At 39.0% G+C, this 11,549-nt stretch overlaps 1 protein-coding gene across 2 annotated transcripts; it reads right to left on the reverse strand.

Moving 5' to 3' along the window:
* Nucleotides 1-885: 885 nt before the first annotated feature.
* On the reverse strand, nt 886-9,827 carry Drep4 (DNA fragmentation factor-related protein 4). 2 transcript variants are annotated; one of them, XM_069124177.1, is made up of 6 exons: nt 9,249-9,823; nt 7,967-8,068; nt 5,986-6,118; nt 5,656-5,867; nt 3,215-3,798; nt 886-3,008 (listed from the first exon to the last, which is right to left on the reverse strand). In XM_069124177.1, exons 1-6 carry the CDS (start codon nt 9,303-9,305, stop codon nt 2,849-2,851), a joined length of 1,248 nt encoding a protein of 415 aa, XP_068980278.1. In that variant the 5' UTR covers nt 9,306-9,823; the 3' UTR covers nt 886-2,848. The 2 variants fall into 2 exon arrangements, with proteins under 2 accessions (XP_068980278.1, XP_068980279.1); XM_069124178.1 differs by lacking the exon at nt 7,967-8,068 and having other exon boundaries at nt 9,249-9,827.
* Nucleotides 9,828-11,549: the final 1,722 nt, after the last annotated feature.

An 11,549-nucleotide genomic window follows, 5' to 3' on the forward strand; every position in this document is an offset into this window, starting at 1 on the left:
ATTTTCGTGCAGTTTCTTTCCTGTTTGGTTGCGCGTATCCTTCATCATGATACAACGTCGTTATCCTTTTTGGCATGATGCTTTTCACAAAAATATTAAATCTCTCTTTATTTCTCTTTTGCGTTTAGGAAACATCACGACAACTGGCGATTACTCCTTGATATACGAGTGAATTTCATTTTTCTTCATCGTGATTCATAACCGTGCTTGCGCAACCTTTCGTCTTGCTCTTGTTTTCTCCTTCGAAGCGGCATAACGACTTTGATTAGATATCAATTTTAAGATAGCTGGCTACTGATCTTGATCGATCAAAGAAATTTCGAGAGATATACGAAATCAATAAACCGCACGTTAAATCAAGATGCTTTACCGATGGTATGTCGCTGGTATACACCTTTTCAAATGAATTCCTCTGACGATAAAGCTGGGATTTCGCGTGCAGCGTACAATCGACAAACGATATTGCCACCTCCTCGAAACGCCCTCCTTCGATCGATTCCCGACAATTTCACAAATTTCTCTTAAACTGGAATGGTGCCAGTGCCTTCGACGCAAAGGAAATTTCTGAATAATAGCGACGCAAAGTTTTAATTGGTCGAAACACAATGATCTGTTATACGTAATAGCGTGTACTATTTCAAGCACGGGTCACCAATCATCGAGGCTGCGAAACACTCCCGTGGCATGTGCTTCTTTACTGGACTGCGAAATTTTATGCAAATTCATATTCTTGTGAACATAAACAGACGAAATGGTTCTAAATAGTGATCTGTTTCATTTACTGGATATTATAACGAGTATCGTACTTTGAACATTTTGTATATATTTGTATTTACGTACGTTCTGTACACTTTTGCTTCGTTATGTTTGGCATAAATGCATAAATATCCGCAGTCTATTTATTACAATATACGTTGCATCAAGGTGACCAAAAAATTGTATCAAATAATTATGAATGTTCTAAGCAAAGAGACGTGTATCGAGGCTCATACACGGCGCTCGATACACAAATAAATTTACTAAATTGCCAACGGTTCTCATTACTCTCTCGTTATTTCTGGTCGTCGTGGTCGTCGTCGATAGTAATTCAGATTTTATAAAAAGTTAGTTGATTCGACAATGATTCGTTTCGTAGCGAATAGTCCCGAGAAAGAAGTCGCGACGAAACCAACAAAGTCCGACCGAAATCATATCAAAAGAAGAATTATCAAAAAGATGTAATTCGAATCAGGTCCTTCCGCTAGATATTTCTGTGCCGAAAGCGGCACCGTTTCAGATATATCGCACAAATCTCTAAAACATTTTATAATTTCTTCTGTGTATATATCTAAATATAGTATATGTATATCTTTATATATATGTATACTTATCTATATGTCACGAGCGCAGGATGAGTAGAATATATTTAATAATATTTAAATTGCCAAGTGAAATACTGAGAATGTCATGCATTAACACTTCCGTAGATCATTATGAGATCTAGAGTATTTATTTAGGTCAAATTGTTGAATTGTGACCCCAATACCCCAATTTCTTTTTAATAATAGAGTAAGCTATTTGTCCTCGATCCATTGATAAAATATACCTTTTTGTTGACAAATGTTACGACAAATAGAATTACCTGAATTCATTTAGCATTTTTCTATTTTCCAAACAAATCATCATATCGTGAATTGGGCTACCAACATACTCTCCGAATTCCATTAAACTCAATTAAATTTCGCATGTCCTAATGCAATTTTTTGCATCTGCTATTCAATGTTTCAACATTATCTAACATTTAAATATTAAATCCCAATGAGACACAATTTCATCATTCTGCACACGCGCCCATAATAAATAAATATATATGTATATGTATTCTCTAAATTCAGTAATGAATATGTATATATTTATATATTTATATAATATATGTATATATATCAGAACTTTGGTTTTGTCTTCGGTGAACCAGTCGAATCAAAAATATCCGAAAGATACTCGATCTTACGGAGCACATTTTTTTAAAGGTAATCTCCAAATGCACCCCAAAGCCAGATCATCCTCGGACAGCCCCTTTGTTGCAATTTCAACAAAACAATTAACAGTCCTTTAAACGAATCTCTTCGACTCGCCGTAATAAATCCTTTTTAATCAACGATTATTCCGTTGCGCCCAACCCTGTATAATATATTGAGATGTTCCCATGTTGGGAACTTAGATTCGTGATAAAGGAGAAACACCGCCGTTCCGTTGCACTTGTTCAGCAAAATGTCGGTAGAAAGTTTATAGTAGTCGTTAGTACGTAAAGACGTCTTAAAAATGTGATAAAAAAGTTTTCGCGTCAACGGTGCACTAATTTGATTATATCGATCTGTTACTCTCCGGGACTTTGTATTTAAATTATCGACGTGCTCGGTTTCTACTTTACCGATTGAGACAGAAATTGTGCGCAAGATATACATACATACATATTTATTCGTCGTTGGAAAGTAGAGATTCTTATCTCGGTATTTTTCGACAGCGTTTCTATCGAACAAATTCTGGTGTGCATGGTGTTTCATGGTAGATAATAGAAAATTGTAATATAGCAAAGTACGTTAGTCTACCATAGAAAGAAAAGATTTCTCGATCTCGTGATCAATATTGCTTTGTTGCTTCGTGGCGCAACGGAATCGAAATCGTATATAACAAATGATAAACTTTGAGATTTTAAATCATCTATCAACAGCAATTTACAATTAAGTATGCTTTTCATACGAAGAGTTACATTTACATTCAGAGGTTATTTCTACGTGTTACGTATCTTTGATAGCGATTTCCCGTGTCGCTGAAATCTCCTATAGTTCTCCCACATGATAACAACTAATTACTTGTGCGAGCTTTTATCGTGGCATACAATGTGGACCAGCCTCAAGTTCTTCATCGTAAACAGATTGTCGTAAATTTCAATGAGGTCTGACTCGTTGGTATTACCCTGGGACGCTAATTTCAGGAGCGATGGGATTAGAGACCTGGACTTCTCGATCCTACAAATCATGTTTTTATTATTTTTTAAAATAGTACGTGCCACTTTAAGACTGTATTATACAGAATGATTTGAACACCATCATCAAATTCAACTGCTTATGATAATAATAATTTCAATTAACTAAACGATGATCTCTGAAACATTCTCTACACGGTCAACAAACATAGTAATAATTCGTCATAACAGATCATAAGTATAACTTACTTGTGATCAAAATTCCATGTAGAGAATAAAACAAGTTCTTCCTTCGATCTATAAGGATTGATCTTGTGCTTATCCGGGTAAGAACATTTATCCTCGTTCCACATACCGTAACACCTAAATTCGCCCGTGTGATCGCACAACGCGATACACGCTTTCTTCGTTTTCCTTCTAATCTTGTAAGGACAACTCTCCTCTGCCTCTTTCTCTTCAGTCTTTGTGTCCGAGCTTCTTTCGTTCCTCTTTTTTACACCATCGGTATCATCGAACTGCTCCATCGCTCCAAACAATCTGAAGTACGTACTATCGTCCAACCATTTCAATCTACAGGGACAATGATTGTAACAGGATGACGAATCAAGCTCGTCTGCACCCTCCAACGCTTCGGACTTTGCTCGGCTTCTATCGAAATAGTAGCCAAAATAGTGGTCCTCTTTCAGTTGCATCTTAAAGAATGCTATAGCGTACAACAGTTGCTTTCTGGCTCGGGGATCCTTCGTGAATACGTCCGATGATTTGATCTGATCGATCGTTTTATAGAGGTAGCCTCGTATTCTATCTTGACATCTACGATGCAAGTACGCTTCCTGTAAAACCATTAATTTCGTTAGTCGATGCATTAATTCGATCGAACGTAATCGAATAACATGGCGCGCGTTCCGTTAGATGGAAAAGCTTATTTGGTTGTGAGAGGAATTCCGGTGAACTAAATGACAACCGCCGCCGTGGACAATCAAAATGGATCAGTATACACTGATATTGTCATATTGTGATTATAATTGTAATTGTAATTAAAGCAGGGCAAATCTATTGTTTTCGATAAATCGCCAACATAATGGTTCGTTATTGCGTATGATAACGTACAATGGAAGCCCAATTATTCGTGGAAGTCCACCACCGAAAGTAATTTCAACCGATCCAGTTCGCGATCTATCATACTGTCTTCGTAAAATAATCATGAAATATAATTTGTCGGTGTTAAAACAAATGAATAACCAACGAAGATCATTTCGATAATCTACATATCGCACACGTATAATAATATAATTGTTCGGGATTTTGAGTGCCTGTCCGTTTATGTCCGGGCACATGCACACCCGAGAGTACAGGTAAACCAGGGAAAACAACGTACTAGGACAGTCATAAACAGAGAGTCGTACCGTGCGGTTAAAATACTTCAGTCTCAACAAGATCTTACAACTGTCGTTTTCAGAACATCAAACGTTGCTTGTATACAACAAGTGCAAATAAAGTGCCAAATTACACTAACACTCAATATATTAAACCTCCTCCACCTGAGCGTTAATTCATTCAAGTTTCGCGATATTGACCGATCGGTTGGACCTGATCGATCGCTCTTTAGTTGATAATTCGCAACATATTGAACCTCTGAGTCATCGGGTTTACAGCTCGGGGAGGCAGGCAATTCAGAATTTCTCAAAGAAGGGAGAGGTGCTGTCCGAGCCATAAACGGACGGCCATTCAAAATCCCAAACAATAATAACTTTGTATATGACATTGCACATCAATTGGAAGAAAAGAGGTGTGATAAGGACGAAGGCATGTTTCGTCAGTAAAGCTGTCGAGGAAATCCGTACCGTAGATATAGGAGATATTCGATCCTAACAGTATAAACATATCGACATGGCCGAAGATTAGGTGTGGGATTTGCGAGGAATAGGATTCCGTAAAATCGACATTGTGTATTGTACTCAGTGCAAATTTATTATTTTTTTTATCTAACGCACTAGTATCCTCTACGAAAAAATTACGCAATTCAACAGATGAGCCGTAAAAATGAAATTTTCACGAGAACATCGCACAACGGACGGATAACCAATTAATTAATTATTCATGTAATCGTTAGATCAAGAGTCGCAAGATTTCGAAGCGAAACTCTGTGCATGATAAATGACAATCTGTCGGAATGCAAGTGGCGTAACGTTAATTAACTCGTACATCGAAGGATAAACTCCCTCTCGTTCTATTATATTAAACTATGTCGACCTAGGGCGATTTGTTATACGTTCGAGGCTGACTTATCTTTGATCGCGTCCTGAATGGTATCTATGGGAAAAAGTTTCTCTAAGGATATGCATGGTAGGATAGTTCGTATTCGTATTGATTCTTTTTACCTTCTCATCTACCATCTATTACCCTGACACATAAATTTCAAGGACAACTTTTAAATAAAAAAGATACAATTTATATCTTTCAAAATATTTCAGTACATAAACTGATTGAAAAGATCAGAAATGTTTCCACCGCCAAACAAAACAGTCAGAGTATAGATAAATTCTTAAATATCGCGCCTTATATAGGAAACCCGATTTTTCTTTGTGGATATTTATAGCGTGGTAAGAAGAGACACGCCATAAACGAGAAAGTAGACCCTTCGAAAGGGAGCGAAACGTAAAAATATTTTTGCAGAAAAGAAAACTTACTTTACTCGTACAGTTAGTCTCCAATCCATGAAACCACTCCGGATGTTCGTCCCTGCTACTGAACGCTGTTTTCGAATCGTCCTTGTTCAGTGCGTTATATAGGACGGCTACTTTCGCTTTAAAGTTTTCGGTGAGGAACTCAGACGCTTTCTCGCCGGCAATTAGAAAGTCGATGTTAACACGTCTTAAGATGTCGTACAGAAGATCCGCATCTGTAAGCAGAGGATGCATTTTTAAACTTCGTTTATCGCATTTCCAGGTTTCCTATTCAACTTGCCCTTCTATTGTCAAGATATAAACAAGCGTAGGAAGGAAATTAACGGCACTAACCGGTTAACACTTTTTCGCCCGGCTTCTGAAGGATCAACGTCGTCTGAGGTTTCAACGTGGAAAAATATTCTTCCTCGTCGATCAACGAGCCATCAAGTAGGTAGATGTTAATTTCGTCAGGATCGTTCGTTATCTAAAACACGAGGGATTCATCGATGCTAGTTCATTTTCTGTTTCATTACATCGAGTTACGTTGTGGAGGTATAAATTCATTTGTATGTCCCAATACAGTGGTATCGTACGTTTGAAATACCGTGACATGTTACGTTCTCGAAAGTTTCTCTGATCTATCGTATAATGTTTAATCAAAGCGTAAAGTACATGAAAATGAAAACATGTAAAAACTGTTAGGAAACTTTATAACTTTGTTAAATCGTCAAGTATCTCTGTAACACAAAGGATGATTCTTCGTTCTAATTTTAAACAATTATTTTACAATGGTATTTTCACAGTAATTGGATCACGCTATTGTCCTTCATTAAATAAAACACATCAGTAATTACTAGTATGTTTTCCAACGCTACGAATGATAATATTGCTTATTTTTGTATTCAATGAATCTCATGTCTCCCATCGTAACCGTTACATTCGTCGACAGGTAACAGGCGAAGCTGTAGTAACGCATTCGAGCGAACACTGATCCATCGATACTGAGGAAACATAGTCACGGACAGCTAACCTTTAACCGAACCGCATAACATTGCCCCCCATTAGTTCTTTTTACGCAAGAGAAGAGGCGTAAGGCTGCCCCAATTACTACGAATGAAGCGGCACCGCACCATGAACGCGTCCCGTTTCACGGTGGCGCGCATATCCCAAATCAATTCTTTCGGAATCACACTGTTGCACTAGTTACAACTGTTAAAATTTGTTGGCCGGAAGCTGGCAAACAGCAAATAGTCGCATCCGCGTGCGCGTTACGGCAAAAAAATCAAAAGATCTTGGTTCCGATGAAAGAAATGACCATCGGTTCTCAACTATCGGTCCAGCAGACGGTCGACCTTGACATTGACGGGCTGCTCCTTGCCCGTGGCCGGGCTGGTTCGATAGAGCTACACGCTGCAGACGAATGTGCTTCGGCCCCAAGGTCGTCCCACAACTGGATTAACCTATACACGACTCGCTGGCAAGCGACACGTGCCATGTAAATACTAATTCTCTCCGCCCCATATCTTCGCGACTAATTATTCGCACGTGCCTGCCCACTTCCGTAACGCCCTATCTGAAATCCAGTCTTCTTTTTAAAGGAAGTGGAATAACTAGGTTGACTGTTGTGTAACACCGTTACGTACACATTTTATATCGTATATTAAAGTATTTGATCTACCGCCGAAGTTACACTATCACAGGCTTTTAGTGTGCCCGTTACGATTCTCTACATGGATTCTCCATGCTTGAAAGCGGGGATCAGGTTTCACATAACTTAATCGCGTTGATGAATTGTACCAGAATCGCGTTTTACGTTTTTTAGTTATCACGTTTTACGTTTATTTTATGATATTAACATTTCGTTTATTTTTAGTTATTCGATGTCAAGGAAATATTTAAATAATTCATATAACGAATTGAATGAAAAAGCGTCGATAAATATTGAGATTTCATATATGACACGTGCTGCGCTGTTTTTCAGTAATTTCACAGGCGGAACAAGGTTGGCCTGTTTTTGGCGCACTTGTAACAAAATACCGATCGCATGAGACAGAATAGCCGGGCGTTACAATTTTCCAGGGGCGTATTATGGATCAGCTGCAAGGATTTTATGACCTAATTTCAACCAACAACTTTTGTCATGTCATGTGAAAACGATATGGAATCGCGGAACGATTTCCATGCAACGCGACGTTCCGTTCTGCCCGTCACCCTTGCTCCCTTTTATTCGTTATCATCTCTCTCTCTCTCTTTCTCTTTTTCTCCTCGTTTGAATCGTACCATCGGTCGATTAAATAAACGCCGCGAGCGTTAATCACATAGAGATACTCACGTTCAGCTTTGCGCACGCTTTCCGCTTCAGCTCATGAAGGCTCCTGCAGGCAACACCGATTTTTCGCACGCGGTTTACATCGGTGACCTTGTAGCCTTTGAACTGGAAAACAATCAGTAAAACGCGATGAACATTTTTTTTCTATTTTCTAGCACTTTCATGCCGAGGTTAAAAACAAATCCATAAAATCTTAGGAAAACCATATGTACGAGCATTAGCGACAAGTATTTAAATTCGGTTTCATTCGTTTAACAAAACTATTCATTCGACTCGATTAATTTAAATTCTCAAACGACTCCTTCAGGTTGAAATGCAAATTTGGGAAATCAGCTGACTTTCAACAAATGTATTTCCTACTGTTTCTAGCTGGCGAAAGGAAGTTAGCGTCTGAATTAATCAAGCAGAGATTAAACCGCGTCTTTTGCGGAATCATGCAGGAAAATATGCAAATGAGCTGGAGCTTAATCTCTTAATCGGGGATAACGCCTAGATAACGGAGGATAATGAACGGGATCGAGTATTGTGATCACCGGATGTGCAATTGGGCCGATCTCGTTCAGGGTCATGGCTGCGGAAGCGCGCGTGCCACAGTTTCTTCCAGTGACCTACATTGGCGACCTCTAATCGCGGTCACTCGGTAATGCAAATAGAATCGAAAGTCTGAAGTTATACCGGCTGGACGCACCTTGCTACCGTCCGCCCACGCATAACTTCTCTATCTGTATACGAAAACACGGAAACGTTCGACTGACTCATTATTTCTTGTTAATGTGCTCTTTATATACAATCTTCTGGTTACGAACAAGTGTTCGAGCCGTGTCAGTACAAAAAGGAAATTTCATGGATTAACACGATCAATCAACTTAATCTGTATAGCTACATGCTTGATAATTCTTTGATTGATTAATATTTTCATATGAGGTATATATTTAATACGTTTGATAAATAAAATACACACAAATTATTTTCATTTGTCTTAAAGAAGGACAACGTTAAACAACTGGAAACATCAATACTCTTCTATTACAAAAATTGCCTTCATTTATTATTCCGATAAACGATATCGCTACATGTAAACGCGATACAATATCACGAACAAATTGTTGAAAAATAAAGAGAGCGCGTTCCAATGATTAACGCTGGATAAGCCGTTCATGCGTTACAAGCAGGGGTGAAGAAAAGAACAGAGAACACAGAGATATCACCAGCGTGCGCAATCTGTGAACGAAGCTCATGCATGCTTCGTTCGGGACGCGCGGATCGGGTGCGATTCTTTGTTTACCTCGTTCTTAGTCGGTGTCTCGGTGAGCCGTCGAAAACAGTTGGCGATCAGTGACATGATCGACGTACTCCGTGCCGACCGTAATCACAGAAGGCGTGGGGAAAGAAGATCGTGTGCAAGAAGAAAACGTACGACGCGCGAAACAGCTGGTATACTTCGGATCCCGACCTCTTCTTTCTTCGACCGTGACAGTGGTACGTTTATCGGTCAGCGGACGGAAGGGGAATCAACGGATGCCGGGAGTTGAATAAGCCTGGAGAAGAGTGGGGAGAGAAGAAACGAGGAATAGTGCTTAGCGTTGGAATGTTGGAGTCAGCGGATAGGAAATATTTATACGCCGGACAGAGAAAGAGGAAAGAAAGACAGACAAGGAGGATATTAACAAAGCCTATCGCTGTCGTCCCAAGGAACTTGTTTAATCGCCGCTTTCGCAGCGACAATGCACGAATACTCGCTAGTAACAACGAAGAAGAAGGATGAGAAAATGTATGTGGAGCGAAAAGGAACGGTATCTATCGTCGATGGATTACGGGGAAGGAATGGCGCGACAACGCGACGCTCCTCGCTCGGGCCTGAAATGAGAGAATGCACCGGGAAATGCGCCTGCGAACTGCCAGCAGCATCAGGCAATCGTGCTTCGCTCTCCCGCGTAGATGTCGCCACTATACAAAACTATAGCTATCCTGTCCACTGATACGTATGTTTGGATACGTACATACTTACTCTCCTTGAACCTCGCAGCACTCAACACTTTGGATCACTAATGGATAAGAGACGACTCGTGGTTGAAGGGGAGTACACGAGAAAGAAGTTCACCAGTCAAACGTTAGTGTCGCCACATACTAAAGTCTCAATATGGCTGCGACGAAGTTACTTCACGCGGTTTCACGGGATATCGTGTCGATAGTATGTACGACGTATTTACATATCAGTGGACCTACCTCTTTGGTTCGAGAGAACAGTGTGCATTCAGACAACCTCTGCGTTCTCTATAATGCTTGTTTCTTCTCCTTTGACAATGTAGATGATCAGATCAATAGTTTTTTTTCCGCATTGTAATTAATTGAACACTTATTCACACATGTACAGTGACGAGCAAAAGTGTAAACACACTCCGCTGATTTTATGTAAAAGGCGATAATACGACTAATTTTTCAAGTGATCGGTAAAGATTAGGTAACAGTAACTACAAGCTGCGTCTGATTAACGAAATGTAATAGTTCATTTTCATTAACATTAATAATGTACAGAACATTTTACAAAAATAGACATCTCAAACCATGTTTACAGTTTTGCACTTTAATTATACTCGTCGAATTAAGGTTTCAACCTAGTATTTCGTCCACTCTCCTGTGCTTTTTTTAATGCTTTTAATCTACGAGGCATACTGTCAATTAAATTTTTAATTATTTGTGGTTCAATATTGTACCATTCCTGTTGTGTTCTTTCCCATAATTCATGAACACCTGAAGGTGGATTATTATATTTTGCCAGCCTTCTTTTCAAAATGGACCACAAATTTTCGATCGGATTCATATCCGGACTTTGCACTGGCAACTTCATCACAGAAAAATTTTGATTTTCTAGCCAGGTTTTAACTATTTTTGCAGTATGCTTAGGATCCCCGTCTTGTTGAAATACTACTTCACGTTCATTATATCTAATAGAATTAAAAGGTTACCAGAAGGTAAATTACTTTGTAGAATGGTCAAATAATGCTCTTTTCGCATTCTACCTTCGATTCGAACTAAGGGACCAACACCTCTGTGAGTGAAGCAACCCCAACACATAATTGAGCCACCTCCAAACTTCATAGTTTGTTTTATACCATCTGGTTGATCATTATTCTCGGATGAAGTCCAATACCAGGACCTTCTGTCAGATTCCAATCTGTTAATTTTTGTTTCGTCAATCCATATAACTCTTTTCCAATCTTCGGTCGTTCGTTCTTTGTAGGTGTCCACAAATTGTTTTCGTAATTTAATATTTTTCGCTATTCGCTATTTTATTATTTATTATTATTTTTGTCTATTCGCTAGCACTTATTTCGATTTTCTGAGCAGCAATTTTTGGTGTTTTGTAACTATCCGACCGAATACAGTGTGCAATTTCACGTGCTGCTCTATCCGAAATAAGTCGCGGTCTACCGTTTTGTGAAGAAATTGGTGCACTAACATACTTTTTTCTTATTCTTGCAACTATGACTGACACCACATTTCTCTGCAATTTACCGCAACGACGAACCTTTATCATACAAACAAATAATACTGTTCTTTTTATCTTCACTAAGTGGCTTCATCT

The sequence above is a fragment of the Bombus flavifrons genome, chromosome 11 (genome assembly GCF_040668555.2).
Source record: "Bombus flavifrons isolate JBK064 chromosome 11, iyBomFlav1_principal, whole genome shotgun sequence".
Taxonomy (NCBI): Eukaryota; Metazoa; Arthropoda; class Insecta; order Hymenoptera; family Apidae; genus Bombus; species Bombus flavifrons.